A 15,954-nucleotide genomic window follows, 5' to 3' on the forward strand; every position below is an offset into this window, starting at 1 on the left:
TCAAATCTGCCTTCAGACACTTGACACTCACTATCTGTGTGACCCTAGCCAAGTCACTTAACCCCAGTTGCCTCACCAAAAAGCCAAAAAAAAAAAAAAGCTGATGGTAAGGCACTACAGATTTATTCAGTGTTTGGTGTCTATAGGTATGTCTAAACATATGTGGAGATTTTGACTTAGCCCTGGATGGTACACAAAGGCATAACTTTTAACTTTTCTCTTGTTTGTGCCAGACAGGTACCCAAGGAACATTTCCTTGCCTGTTTTCTCATCTATAAAATAAGAGGGAGGAACCAGATGGCCTCTGAAGTCCTGTGCAGTTTGATAGCTATGATCTTATGATCCTATGAAAATATCATGGGTCAGTTTGACTGGGTGCTGAAGTAATGTTTGTTTGGTTTTTCTCGAGGACTCATGCACTAGAATTGTCTAAACTTCTACTGATTACCCCATATTGGGAAAAGCAAATAAATATACAGACAAACCACTTAGAACAAAGATAAAATACTGGGTGAGGCACTACAGACTTATTCAGCATCTGTTGACTATAATCATCTTTGAATATATGTAGAGATTTAGCTTTTCCCATGGACAGCATATATACATACATACACACACACACACACACACACACACATATATGTCTATTTTGTTGTTTAGTCGTTTAAGTCCTGTTCAATTCTTTGTGATCCTATTTGGGGTCTTCTTGGCAAAGACACTGGAGAGGCTTGCCATTTCCTTCTCTAGCTCATTTTACAGATGAGGAAACTGAGGCAAACAGGGTTTAGTGACTTGCCTAGGGTAACACAACTAGTAACTGTCTGAGGTCATATTTGAACTCAGGTCCTCCTGACTCCAGGCTCTGCATTCTGCTCATACAACATACACATACACACAAAAGTTATTATGTTTCTCATATTTGTACCAGAAAAGTCCCTGAAAAATACTTTCTTGCCCATATTTTATATATAAGATATATAAGAAATATATCTGCAGATTGGATTTGTCACATGTTGAATTTATAAATGCATTCAAATCACTGATGACCTAAAACTATTTTTCTAAGAAAACTATTTTCCCATTCTTTTGTTTCTTATCTCTATTTTATAATGCTGATAAGATTTCATACTGTTTAATGAAATTTTAAAAAGAATTCTTTGTTCTCTGTACTGTCAGTCTCTTCTGGATGATGTAAAGGCGAGAGTCATAGTGTTACACATCTGAATGTGTGTGTACATACTTCTCTCAAGCAATTTGCCTGTATCTCATAGACACATAAGGCCCTCAACTTCCCTTTCACTGAATCACTGTATTTCAGTGTTGGAAGGGCCTTCAAAGCATCTTATCCAACCAAGAATCTCCTCTATAGCATCTCCAATGAGTAATCACCCAGCCTTTGCTTTAAGACTTCAGGTAAGGGCAAGCTCCTTAGCTTTCAAAGTAGCCCATTTCAATTTGAGGCTATCTCTAATTATCACAGAACCTCAGAGTTGGAAGGGTTATCTTGTACTCTACCAAGAGTCTCCTCTACAAAGACCCCAAAAAGGAATGACCCAGGCTTTGCCTGGGACCATAAATTCAGACCTAGATGGGACCACACTGTTTACTGTAGGATGTAAATATAAAAAAGGTCAGTATCATTCAAGATAGAATTCAATAGAGACAAATGAAATATCCAGACACAGCATTCTACGGTTCATGGTTGCAGAGCACATTGCAAAGTGGTTTCTACACAACTTGTAGAGCTGGGTTGAAATCTTGTTACTATTACTTACTCTGTATGTAACCTTGAGCAATCCCACTTCTTCTCTGGCCCTTGTTAGTATAATTGGCCCCTCTTTACTGCCATGGAAACTGAGACTCAAAGGAAGATAAGTGACTTGCTCAAGGTCACTCAGGTAGTGTTCTTTCACTATTTCATAGGTCCTGGGCCATGTTCATGGCAGTCAAACTGCTTATCCAATCCTGAATATACCAAGACTGTTGAGTCTTTGAACTCTTTATTCCATTTCATTCTCTTGACATATTGCTTAGGACATATTTAGTATAACCAATTCATTTACTCCACTACCTGTTTGGACTATTTTAGTTTTTTTCAACCTATAAAGTATTCAGATCTCTACCATAAACTCTTAGCATCCAAAGTACTCATATTTCTGATCTTGAAAAACCTACACATCTGAAAGCTTCAACTGGTAGACAACACAGATGCTTGTCTAGTAAGTTAACTGTAGGTCCCTGTGTACCATAGGCCTCAGCAGCAGGTTGGTGGTGGTGTTGTTTTTTTCCCTAGCTGAGAATCAAATTTATTGATTTTTTTAAAATGTGCATAATAAGAGATAGTTATCTGTTATTGAAGATGCACTGGGACAATAACAATTAAAAGGAAGCATAGCAAGGCTAATAGTAATGGTTGACATTTATAATAATACTTTGCAATTTATTTGATAGGCATTATCTTTAAAAGATGTTGAAAGAAACTTGGATTTGGAATCAGAGAACTAGGGCTAAAATCCTGGCTCTACTACTTACTGACTGTGTCACCTTGGGCAAGTCCAATTCATCTCTTTTTTCTCTGTCATCCAAGGTAGCTAGGTGGTACAGTGGATAGAGTGCTGGACCTGAGTATGGAAGTATAGAAATATGGAAGTATAGAGTATGGAAGACCTGAGTTCAAATCTGGTCTCAGATACTTCCTAGCTGTGGGATCCTGGGCAAGTCACTTAACTACTGCCTGCTTCAGTTTTCTCATCTGTGAAATGGGAATTGTGATTGCACCTACCTCACAGGCTTGTTGTAAAGTTAAATAGTGCCTGGCTAGTATGTACTTAAATCTTTTTCCCCTTATTTTTAAAATGTGGAGGTTGGACAAGATGATCACCATGATCTCTTCCAGTTCTAAATCTAGTGATACTTATAAGAATCCTAAGAGACAGAGGACATACATATTATTAGATCTATTTTACAGATAAGAAAATTGAGGTTGAGAGAAATTAAGTGTTTTGCCTACATTCACATAACTAGAAAGTACCAAATCTAAGACTCTAGACCAGGTCCAATGATAAACCCATGCTTTCTCCACTATAACATATAAGTATTGGTTTTTTGAGTGGGTCAACCATTTTCCTTAGAATATCATCAATATAGGTTGATGACTTTTGGCACTTAGTGGTTTGAAACTAGTCTGGCTTATTTTTCTCTGTTTATGTTTGTGTATTTTTTTTCTCCTTTGCATCTTGAGGCATTTCTCCAATGAGAATGTTCTTGTAAATTCTAAAAATAAACAAATAGTCATTAGTGGTGTGAGAGTTGCACACAGCCCATAATTTTTCATCCCACTTGGGCTGCTCTAATTATACCTAAGAGGCCATAAAAATAAGAGTGCTGGGAGATCTTTAACTCCACAGCATCCAGAGTTCATAAATTGCAGAAATTGATTATTTCAGCATGAATCAGACTGATGCATGTAAAAAGGATGATAGCAGCAATAAAAAAAAATTGTCACTCAGTATTTGTCCAACTTTCCTACAGTTTATGTTTCGAGTTCTTTACTTTAGATTGCAGTAGTTGTTTAGATATAGCAAATCCTACCTCCTCCTGTCAGTAACTCATGCACCAACTAGCTTCTAGGGTTTTACAAAATATTTTACCTATCTTACCTCCTTTGATTATCACCACAGCCCTACGAAATAGGCAGTACAAGTGCCATTAGCTCTGTTCTGGAGATAGGGAAACTTTAGCTCAGAGGCACTGTGGTATGGTAAATAGTGAGGACTTAGAAGAGATATCTAAGAGCATAGTGAATGTCTCAGTGAAAATTCAAACCTAAAACTCTAACTCAGGTTGCATTTTTAATCTATTATTGTGTTGTCTTTTCCATTTTCATGACATCTCTTATATCTGGCCTTTCTCCACTCCCACAGCCTCCAGCCTGGTGTAGGCCTGAATCACCGTAGGACTGGACAAATAGAAGAGCCTTCTTATTGCTCTCCCTGCCTTCAAGTCTCTCTCCACTCCAACCTATTCCTCACCTCACTGAACTGTCAAAGTCATCTCCCTAAAATTCAGGTCTGACCACATCATTCTCCAACCCAGTAAACTCCAATGTCTCTATGTTAACTTCAGGAACAAATATAAAACCTGTTTGGCATTTAAAGTCTTTCCCAACTTGATTTCCTCCTCCCTTTCCATTCTTCTCATAGCTCCTCTCTATTTACTCTTTGGGCCAGCTTATACCGGCCTATTTACTGTTGCTCAGTCACAACACACCATCTCCTGACTTTGAGTCTTTTTCAGTGGCTGTCCATCCATAGCTGGAATATTCTCCCACCTTTCCTTTGCTCTTTGGCTTCCTTCTAGACTGATCAAATCCCAACTTCTTCAGGAGAACTTTTGGGATTTTCTCTCAATCCCTTTCTCGCCATCCCTTTCAGATTACCTCCCATTTACACTGTGTGTGTGTGTGTATACACACACACATATATATATATATAATGTACATAGTTATTTAAATGTCTCTCCTATTAGAAGGTGAGCTCTTTGAAGGCAGAGTCTGTGTTTTTACCTTTTTTAGCCCTATTGCTTACCACAGTGTCTGGTGTATGGAAAGTGCTTAATAAATGTTTGCAGGCTAGTTGAAAGCAGCTTCAAAAGAGATAGAGGTCTAGAGGCAGTAATGCATACAATAAAATGTGGGTGATTGTAGAAACAAACTAGAAAAAGCAAAGTAATCTAAAAAGAAATTAGGATGGCACTTAAATAGAACAGTTAATAGTTCTGCCAACACCAAAGCCATTAATACAGTGTTGGCAGTATCTAAAATGGAGTGAGTGCTGACTAAATTAGAGCTTGTGGGCCAAATATAACATTCAAGGCACTCTGCAAGATTAATCCCCCATCTGCTGGGGATTAAAAGACAGGTAGTATATGGATAGTGCTTTCAAGTTGCTTACACTATAATAGAGAATAAAGAAATAAAAAGTGACTGAATCAAGGTAAGTAAGATAAATACAATGGTGAGGCCTAGGCAACAGATGATGAGAAATTTGAGGAAGGAGAGATTATTTTCCTTTGGGAGACGGAAGGTCAGGGAAGACTTTATGGAAAAGGTAATATTTCAGTTGGGAGTTCATCTCAGGTAAGGGAGCTGCTATGAGCAAAAAGAAGGAGACAAGAAAGGGCAGGATAAGAATAGGGAAAAGATAGTAGTCCAGTTTGGCTAGAATGTAGTTATGAAAGGGAAGAAGTATAAGATAAGGCTAAAAAGGTAGATTAAAGACAAACTGTGGAGGGCCTTAAAGGCCAGGATCAGGCTTTTATATTTTATTTGGTAAATAATGTGGAACTACTAAAGGTTTTTGATGAGAGGAGTGATCTGATCTGAACAATACTTTAAAATTATTTGGATAATGGTATGAATTTAAAAGGGCAGTTAAGTGGCACAATGGATAGAGTGTTGGTCCTAGAGTTAGGAATACTCCTCTCCTTCAGTTCAAATCTAGGTTCAGATACTTACTAGCTATGTGACCCTGGGCAAGTCAGTTAACTGTTTGCCTCAGTATCCTCTCTGTAAAATGAACTGGAGAAGGAAATTGTAAACTGCTCCAGTACCTTTGCCAAGAAAACCCCAAATGGGATCACAAAGAGTCAGACATGACTGAAATGACTGGATAATGAATTAAAGAGGATGGATTGCAGAGAGGAGAAAATTAGCATTTATCTGGTGCCTTCTACATGCCAGGCACTGTGCTAAGTGCTTTACAAATATTATCTTATTTGATTCTCACAGTTCTATCTAGGGAAAGGTTTTTTGGATTAGGCCACTTACCTGACTGGAGGCAGGAAAACTAGTTAAGAGGCAGTCACAGTCATCTAGGTAGGAAGAGATGAAGAGCTCAACAAGAAACATTAAATGCCTGGGAAGAAGCTGAGTTGGAAGTATATCTATTCTTGTGAGTAGAATTTGGGGGGAAAATGAAAAAAAAAAGGAATAAGCAGTAGGCTTTGGATTCACTGAGAAAATGAACAGATACTACACTGTTAAGATATTGGAGGCCTATGTGGTCCTCCTTGGGCCTAAATTAACCATTTATATGTATGAAGCTCAACACGGAAATTCTTTGATCAAACTGATGAGTTTACAGGGCAGTGGACCACCATTTGGGACCTCTGATTTGTCCTGTGGCGGGTATGGGCATGCTTCTTGGTACTGGAGAATGGGTATCAGTGGTTAAGGATAAACTCAGGCTGGCACAGGCTCCTGTGGGATGAATTATTTTTTTCCCCAAAACCCACTCCTCTTCAAGGGGACTACCATCCTACCATGTTAACCTTGGGGTTGTTCAAATTTAACTCTGTATCTGTGTCTGAGAGCTATATCTGGTTTGGAGAGAAATGAAGGCCCCAAAATAGAACTCTTGAAGAAAAGGAGAACTCACTTCGCAAGAAATACCACTGAATGAAAATACTCAGGCTACATTTCTTCTCTTATAGTGCTCTAGGTGGAATCATTTAGTACCAGATTCTCCTATAGCTGTGTCCATAGTTAGACCCATCCTTGGCAACTGGACCAGTCTCAACACAGCCCCTGCCCCAGCACCCATTCTAATTACCTACCTAATTAGTATCTAATTATCCACTAAGGGGGATAATCAAGTATTGGCCTTATCCTTAGGCATTGATCTTGTCAAGTCACTCTCCTATTCAAAAACTCTTTAAAGACTCAATCTTTTCCATCTATTAAATTCAGGTTCCTTTGACTGGCATTCAAAGCTCCTAGACTTATATTATGCTACTCCTTGCAATGAACTCTTCTTTGCAGCCAAAGTATATTATGTGGAACATATCATAATATGTTCTTTCCTGCCTCTCTGTCTCCATGTCTGCAGTATCATTGCTTACCCTTTTCACAAACTGAATTCCTACCCACTCTTCCCCAATTCTCCCTCTCTAGGGTCTTTTTTTATCCAACTTCACTTAACACCTTATTTTTCATCCATCTAATGCACATAACATTTATTATATGTGTACATAGATAAATATAATAAAAGTTTTACCTAAACTTTGCTTCTCCTCTAGTACTGTTCTTTGTATCAGGAGACACTTAAGAAGTGTTTGCAGAATTATTTGTGAAACATGCTGAAATGTGTGGCAATATGAATAAATAGTAGAATAATTTAAAATTCTGTTATCTTTAGTTTGTGGTAAAATGTAAAAGGTATATGTAACAGGATCTACTTAGTTTTTAAATTGTTTTCTTATACTTAGTGACATAAAATCAATATTGTTTTATGTCTGATTTATATTACTTTTTAGAGGAACAAAGATAAGAAACATTCAGTCTTCTATTATTACAGTTAATCATTTTTTTACTCTGCAATAACTAATTAGATGTCATAAAGGCAGTAATGAAAATTGAATATTATTTACAAGAATTTTAAAATATTTAAAGTGTTATAATGTGGATATCAAAAAATATTTAATGATTTTTTCAGGATGAAGGCTGCTTTACAATTATAAGTGTACCATCTGGGTAAAGAGGGGAGATTAAACAGGGCGGAAAAATCTCTTTCAGGAGAAGGGCATGCTTAAATCTGAAGGCCTCTCTGTGGTATCTTCCCACCTTACTAAATCCAGTTCATTACCTCCAAAAGCTAAAGGTATCTATTAAGTAAAATATAAAACTTTGATGGCACATAGCAATCACATATACAATTTGTTGACAATTCGAATTTACACGAAATAAAACAATAACTATGCCAAACCAAGTGACTTTAGATAGGTTTGTAGTTATACCAACTTGTCCTGGAAAAGTACAATACAATTGTTGACAGTCTTCCTTATCTAATTTCCCCCCAGTCTTCCTCCACTCACAGGAAAAACCAGACTAGGAACTGATGTACAGATCCACCCACACTTAGGAAGTTGAGCTGGACAGCTCAATCAGGGGCCTAAGAGTGGGTGTAAGGCACCAATGAATCCTAGTCCAGATAAAGTAATGAACCAGCAGTGCCCATTTTTCATGTATTGCTAAACTTGAACTTAGCTTGCTCCTTAACAAGAAAGATGCCACCCACAAAAGAAATGAGAAAAGGTAACTCTGTTGCTCTCCATCAGGCATTTCTTGATTGAATCAGCCAAATCCTCAACATTTAAACAGCATGCATGTATATATACACATATGTTTACATATTGCCACATATACATATATGTCTATCTATCTATCTTACTATCTACATATCATATGCTAGCTGGTCAGAATATCCAGTCTAAATACTATCAGTCAAAAATGGAGAATGCTCCCATCTCATTTCTCTGGCCAGGAATTCTTAATGGTGTGTGTGTGTGTGTGTGTGTGTGTGTGTGTGTGTGTGTGTGTGAGCATTGTGGACCCCTTTGGCAGTCTGGTGAAGCCTAAGAAGCCATCCTCAGGATTTTTTTTTTTTAATAAAGGAAATGCTAAATTTGAGTTGGAGGTCAGTGGAAATAAATGTCATTTATTTTCCCATTCAAGTTCACAGAGCCCTGGACTTCAGGTTTAGGAATTCCTGCTCTAGAATAAAGAAATGATCTTTCTAAAATGTGACCAGCGAAAGAAAATTACTTTCTTTTATCACCATAGGTGATAGAGTCCTAACCCACTCAAGCAACTCGAGTCTTCCCTGGGTGACCTGATGTTGGTTCTGTGAAGCCCAAGGAATCCCTAAGATCCCTTTTAATAGCAAGGAAATTAAGCCTCCCTGACTGATGACAACTGCAAAGGAGAGTTATGGGCTTGGGATTCCACACTCCTCGAAACTCCTTTTGGGGGTTCCTGTTTTGCCCTTGTCTCCCCTCATTCTCCTCTTCGTTTCCCCCTCTACGCAGTATTCGATCTCCATCCTCGACGACCTCCTCCTGAATTCCAGGTGCTGCGAGCAGAACTCTAGGCAACAGCACAGAAAGCTCGCGGCTCGCCCGCTGCACCTGGAAGAGTGAGTAGCTAACAAAACCCGCTCCGGAGGGGGTTCTGGGATCATGGGAGTGACAAACCACACCCCTTCTCCGGGCCAGCCCCAGCCTTTCAATTGGCTGATGTCGTTCCTTTCTCCCCCTCCTCCCCGGGACGGGAGCGCCAATTGTGAAACGGAGGTATGAAGGGAGCGAGGAGATCGCTCCTTCCCATTGGCCACCACCACTGTCACTCAGAACCCACAAGCCCTTCCTTGTTGTCTGGGACGTGCCTGTCTTTTGAATTTGGAACTGACTGAAGAGGACCTACGCTGTAGTCTGTGAAACCGGTGGTTTCCTAGCGTGGTTGCGGGAAGGTGTCTAGAGTACTCAGAAAATCCCTGGTCCCTTCCCTCCCCCCCCCATCTAATGAAAGCAAAGCAGCTTCAATTAAAGACTGCCCCAGGGAGGAGCGGGGAGGCTGAGGGGAAAAAAGCCAGGGGTAAAGACGGAAAAAAACTCTGCCTCCCGCGCCCGGCCCTCCCTTCGCTCGCAGCTTTCGGGGCTCGGGGATTCCTTCTGGCGTGGAGGGGCAGCGGGGTTTGCACGGGGAGATACGGGAGCGAACCAGGAACGTGGTCCCGGTGATTGTGTCCCAGTCGCCCGGGACTCTCCTCCTGCTTCTGCTGCAGCTGCACGACCGCCCGTACAGCCTCCTCCTCCTCCTCCCCTGGGACTTCTAGTTATTACCTCTTCCTCCTCCTCTAAGAAATCAGACTCCAGCTGCTTTCTCTGCTCTCTCTCCGTCTTTGCTATTTAATTAAGAAGAGTCCGCCCTGGCACTTGGCCCTATCCTATTGTTCGCTGCTGCCGCGGTTTGCTGGCTCCTCAGCTGCCCGGGGCTGGACTGGGGTTGTGCAGGGCGGGGTGGGTGTGGGAAGTAGTGAGCCTCCGAGCCATGGGGCGAGATGCAAAGGAGGCTGGCTGAGGCTGGAGCCAGCAACGCTGATGCTACCGCTCCTACTAGGCTGTCTGCGGCCAAGAGCAAAGGGTTGCTGATCAAAGTCCCCGAGAAAGTGCACCGAGGCCGCGTCCCAGAGAGCTAGAGAGAGAAAGTTTGTGTGCGTGCGCGTGTGAGAGTGTGTTTGAGTGTGTGTTGTGTGCACGCATCTCCCCTCCCCCGCCGTGCCGGCCCGGCGGGGGGGGGCGGAAAGCCAGCCGCGCCCCCTCCATCATCCCTCTTCCCACCCTTCCCCCAGATGTGCTGAGAGGCACCAGGAGGGAGGAGGAGGAGGAAGAGGAGGAAGAGGAGGAGGAGGAGGAGGAGGAGGAGGAAAAGCAGGAGGACCCGGCTTCTGGCTTGTGTTTTCTGACTTTCCCCATTCTACCACCCATGGAGGCTGCCGGGTCCTCGGCGAAAGCGGCCAAGGTCGGGGCAGGAAACGGGGGCAGCGAAGGGAGTCCTCCTCCTCCTCCTCCCCCTCCCCCTCCCCCTCCGGCCTCTTCGGGGTCCGCAGGGTCGGGGGATTCGGAGCCCGCTCATTCCTCGAGCCCCGCGGCGGGCCCGGGCTCCCTGGTCCCTTCGCCCGAGCTTGCCGCTTACAAGCTGCAGGACTTCGATACACTCGCTACCGTGGGTGAGTTTCTCTTGGGGAGCTGGTGGGAGGTCGGAGATGGATGGGGAGGAGATGGGCGGGGGGGCTGGAGCTGCGCGGACGGAGTGGCTTTGGGCTCCCCCCCCCATCCCGGGCGTTTAATTCAAACAAAGGCACTCAGTGTTTGTGGAACAGTCAAGCCCGCGACTGCCGCCCCTTGTCGTCGCTCCCTAGGTAGTTTCACTTAATGGTGTGCAGCCAGACAGCGAGCCGAGAGCACCTCACTTACCTGTGTGTGTGTGTTTTCCCCGGTGCGGCTTGGGGCTTTACCATCCTGCTCTTCCCCAGGGCACGGCCGCAAAGAAAAGGGGCAGGGGCAGTTGGTGTTTTATGTAATTGCAAAGGCTCTGGTCACTCCGAAGTTGGGGGACTCCTTCCAACAACTACCACTTTCCTTCGGCCAACCTAGCATTTCTTGCAGGACACACAGTTCTTGCTTTCTGACTTCTATTTTTCTTCGAGCTTAATTTGCTTCTTAGCCCTTCATGAACTGTCAGATTTCAATAAACTTGATTTTTTTGTTTTGTTCTGCCTTAAGACAAAACTGAGATAAGGACTCTTGTTATTTATTAACTGTGCAACCATGTCTAGTAAAGGAGTGTACATATTAAATATTAAGGTATACGGTACAACTTTTTTTTTTAACTCATATACATGTTATAGTGAAGAGGTGAGAGCTAGTAAGTTTTTAAAATGCTAGCCTGAAAGTGCCAGGTGTCACACCCTTTTTTTGAAGGGGGAATTACATACCGACCAACATTTCAAGGACTCTTCCTTCATCTTGTTTATGTTGACTTTCTCATCCTCTTATTTGGTTTTCATATTTTGTTTATGCTCTGGCAGTGTAGTATGGTGTGGGCACCTTGTAGATAAGATTTTGACCTTTTGAAAGCATTTTGAACTATGCACATATGCTAATTCCAAACTGTTCACACAAGTTTATTGCATCACTCATAGTGCCCATTCTTTGCTAAGGGGACTGGGCCAAGATGTTGATAGTAAGAGAAATCATGGGATAAAGTAACTTATTGTTGGTATCAGCCCTTCAATCTAATCTTGCAACATAGAATGATGGCATTTTAAAGTTGGAGGGGGACCTTAGAGATCATCTTGTCCAATGTCTTTATTTTAACAGAGGAGGAATCTGCAATGCACTGAGGGGTTGTGACTTGCCCAAAGTCACACACAAGCTAGTTAATAGCAGAGCCAGGACTAGAATTCATCATACCAGACTGTCATGCCAGCATTACTACATCACCTTTCCAGAGAGTGAAATTATAATTCAGTTTGGAAGATTAGTCTGAAAGGCATTCTAAAAGATCTGAAAAAGATGTTTGATTGTGCTAAGAAACAGAAAAAGTTGCATTTATCCACAAACTAGTGATAGTGGTAGCTCATGTTTTTACCTTTAGTTTGCTTCCCTCAAAGCTGACTGAAAATATGAATGACAGTTTGGGTGGATGAACAAGACAGCTGTGTGGATTTCTATGTGTGGGGTGGGAGGATAGAAGGACCTATGGGCAGAAATGACTTCTAGTCAGCAGTTAATACTGGAGAGGAGTCAGATGTAGGGATTACAGCACATGCCAGTGAGGGTCTTTGAATGGTTATTTGAGGGAACATTGAAGATATGAAAATCATGTAATGTTAGAGCTGCAAGAAATCTTAAGAATCATCATGTTCAGGTTCCTTATTTTACTTATAAGGAAATATACACTGAGATGCGAATTATGAGCCCAACAGTTTACTTAGTGGCAGAGCCAAGATCAGAACCAAAGCCTCTTAATACCTGCTTCATGTACTTTGCCACTATTCCACCACCCTTTTTATTGTTTCTGTTTTAAGGTGCATTGAGGTTGAACCAGATTGATGTGGGTTGCAGAGTTAATGTATTCTGTCCATGATATGTAATCATGTGGTGTAGAACAGGAGTAAGCCCGAAGAAATGTACCCTAAAGAAGGGATTTGTATTTAGAACTCTTTGGAACATTAGGGGCATCTCTTCTGCTTAAGTCTAGGCTAGCACTCCCTCCACCTTTTAGTTTTTTTGCTTATCTATACTATGTACATGTAGTTTCTACCCAGTAGAACATATACTCCTTGGGGTCAAAGATTTTCAATTTTTGTTTTTGTATTCCTAGCACAAACCTGACATATAGTAAGTGCATAATAAATGCTTGTTGAATTATGTTGAATAGCATAAGTACTTTTAGACACTTTTATTTTAAAACCTAGGATAATCTTGATATAAAGGCTAATAATTTAGGAGAATCTTGCACAAAATCATGGAGGTGATTGAAGGTGAAGGTTAGAGAATGACTTCAAAGTGGGCTCTAGAGTGCTTGGAATACCCAGGTGTCATACACATATAATTAGGCCTAGAAGAGTACCTGAAGTGTGCATATATACAAATATGTAAAATAAAACATCACTTGGATTTCTTTTCTTTTTTGGTCCAGGAAAACATTTCCTAAACCAATTTCCTCTTTTAAATGTTTCCTTGTTGCTTGCTTAAAACTTTTCCTGTTTTAAAAATATTTTGGTCACATAAGACACACTTAAGTGAAATGATGAATCATCATCAAATATATCTGATAAAATTGTAAACTCCCTTACATAATGTTTCAGAAAGTTATCTGTATAGTAACTCAGTATTAGGCTGAGACAAAGTGACTCCTAACATAAGTTACAGAAAAACTCTTGGAAGACATAGAAAGCTGGAATCAGAAAAAAACAAAGCAAAACAAAACTCAAAGGTTGTAAGTTATGTAGGCCAACCTATGTTGAGGAAGTTTTTATCCATAATCTCTGGCAGATGATCATCCACCTGCCTCTTGAAGCTCTCCCTTGATGGAGAGCCCATAATCTTTTGTAGTAGCCTAATTTAATTTTGGATAGTGCTGATTTGTTAGATAATGTTTACCTATATTGAGCCACATTCTGTCTCTGGCTCCTTGCACTCATTACTCATAGTTTTTCTTTCTGGGGCTAAGCAAAATAACTCAAATCCAGCTTCCTTGTGACAGCTTTTTAGATATCCTCTCTGAATTTTATTTTTATATGTGAAATATCCTCATTTCCTTCAATATATCCCGTAGGCATGGTGTCTAGTCCTCTCACCAACTTAGTCCCCCTCCTCTGCACATGTTCCACATTGTTAATGATCTTTGAAGTCCATTGTCCAGTTCTCCAACATGAACAATTCATTTTAGTGAAACTAGTCTCCTTAGGCAATTTATGGTCATAGAGAGTTACTTAGGACCTTGAATAGGTTAAATGGTTTGCCAGAGTAATGATGTGTCAGTTTGCACTTGAATCCTGGTCTTCCTAGTTCCAAGATCAGGTCTCTATCCACTGTGCCAACACTGCATCTCTGTAAATCTTGAAGCACTAAATAAATGAGTTATTATCCTGGCCTTTATTGAGCTCTCTTTTTTTTATGGATTCCTATTGTATTTTTTTCCTGGTACACTGTGATTTAGTATTCATTTTATGTTGTTCATAGGATCAGTCAGTATGTATAGTGGACAGAGAAATTCTGAGGTGAGGATGGAGATTTAAAGCTTGACTCCAACTCTAGTGTTCTTTCCCATTATATATATCACACCTGACCTCCTAAGTGTAGGTTTAATGGAGTATACAGACAGAACTAATGATGATTCTAGAAGAATCTGTGGAATTTTTATAGACAAACAGATTGGCATTGCTTGGAAGGGAAATAGCATGAACAAGGGAACAGAGGCAGGATTAAGTATGTTATATGTCTGGGTTGAATTCTGCCTTTAAACACTTACTTGGCTGTGTAACTCTAGGCAAAACACTTAATTTCCCATTGCCCTTGGTAAATGTTTGAAGACCATAAATTTTAGAGAAGGTGGGTGTCTGCTTTGATAGATGGAGTTTCCTTGTCTGGGAGACCCCTTTACTAATGAAATCACAGGTCTATTGCCTATCCCTGTGAGGGCATCTTAGCTCTGGGGTCTCTACCCTAGAAACCATCTATTTACAATCTCCTTATTTTACAGATAAGGGAATTGAGGTCTAGGGAAGTTGAGTGCCTTGACCAAGATCATGCAAGGATTGAGGATTTGAGCTGGGATTTGAACCTCTGAATCTAGATTCTCTATTCTTTCCATTTGTACCATATTGCTATTCTCTAATTATGTTGTTTTTTACATAGATTGGAAAATTATTGAGGCCAGTTAGACACTGAGTCATTTATATTTTGCATAGCTACTGAACGTAATAGTCTATAATAAATACTTGTTAATCTGATTTTCAAGAGTCATTATTGTCACAAAGAAGACTTGTATAAGGGAAATGGCATAAAAAATGTCATCAGATGTATGTCTGGAAAATATGTGGGATGATTGTAATGCAAGGGATAGCTGGTCACCGTGTGTGTGTAATATTCATGTGATGTCAAGAGATCTAAGAGGAAGATCCTTAACATTAGTTCTCTCTTGTGTCCTCCAAAACTCCCCTCTCCTCCCTGTTCCCTAACCTTCCCACCCCCAACTTAGAGGACATAGATGAGAGAACCGCAGAATGAGAAAGTTCAATTGAGTTGCTCCATGACTGTTTGAAGAAATACCCACATTGATGAGATCACAGATTCATCCAAGTATTGAAACCACAGTTTACCTTGGCATAGCTGGTCACACAGATTTGCCAGTTGTAAATTTTTTTTTTGTTTTCTTTCTATTTCATTAGTTAGCCAGGCTAGAAGGTAGAATTACTAAAGGAACTAAATATAGCATTAAGGTTAGAAAAGGTTGTAACTCTTCTCTGACATCTCATTCTCCATTCCCATATCTTCTCACTTAGATAGAACTTAAAATGGAATTTTCTCTCATGTTGTTTCTTTCAGTATTTGTGAACTGAAGCTAAAAATATTACATGTGCATATATATACAATTATCAATCACAAATATATGTATGTAATACATATACATACACATATATACATATACCATAGACATATATATATATATATTTAGTTTGGCATTCAAAGTCCTTTATAACCTAGTCCCCTCCTACCTTTCTAGTCTTCTTACACCTTACTCTCCAACATCTACACTTTGATCCAGTGATGCTGGCTTCCTGGCTGTTGTATGAACAAATCACTACATCTTTAGGTGCTGGGTATTCTTTTGTCCCTATGCCTGGAACATTCTCATTTCTCTGCTCCTACTGTTGACCTCTTCAGCTTCCTTTAAGTCCCTACCAAATCTCACCTTCTACAAGAACCCTTCCCCAAGTTTTTCCCTTTTATTATCCTGTAAATAGCTTGTTTTGTGTATATTTGTTTGCATGGTGGCTCTCTCATTAGTTTGTAAACTCCTTCTGGACAGGGACTGTCTTTTGCCTC

General features: G+C 40.6%; 1 protein-coding gene across 3 annotated transcripts in view; it reads left to right on the forward strand.

The window, feature by feature from the left end:
- The first annotated feature begins 9,248 nt into the window (after nt 1-9,248).
- PRKX (protein kinase X-linked) overlaps nt 9,249-15,954 on the forward strand; it is a 136,127-nt gene continuing 129,421 nt past the window's right edge. For all 3 annotated transcript variants that reach the window (XM_027842426.1, XM_027842427.1, XM_027842428.1), the window contains exon 1: nt 9,249-10,565. In XM_027842426.1, coding sequence (XP_027698227.1) covers nt 10,322-10,565 — 244 coding nt within the window. In that variant the 5' untranslated portion in view covers nt 9,249-10,321. The remainder of the gene's footprint in view (nt 10,566-15,954) is intronic.

The sequence above is a fragment of the Vombatus ursinus genome, unplaced genomic scaffold (assembly GCF_900497805.2).
Source record: "Vombatus ursinus unplaced genomic scaffold, bare-nosed wombat genome assembly UNPS02014872.1, whole genome shotgun sequence".
Classification (NCBI taxonomy): Eukaryota; Metazoa; Chordata; class Mammalia; order Diprotodontia; family Vombatidae; genus Vombatus; species Vombatus ursinus.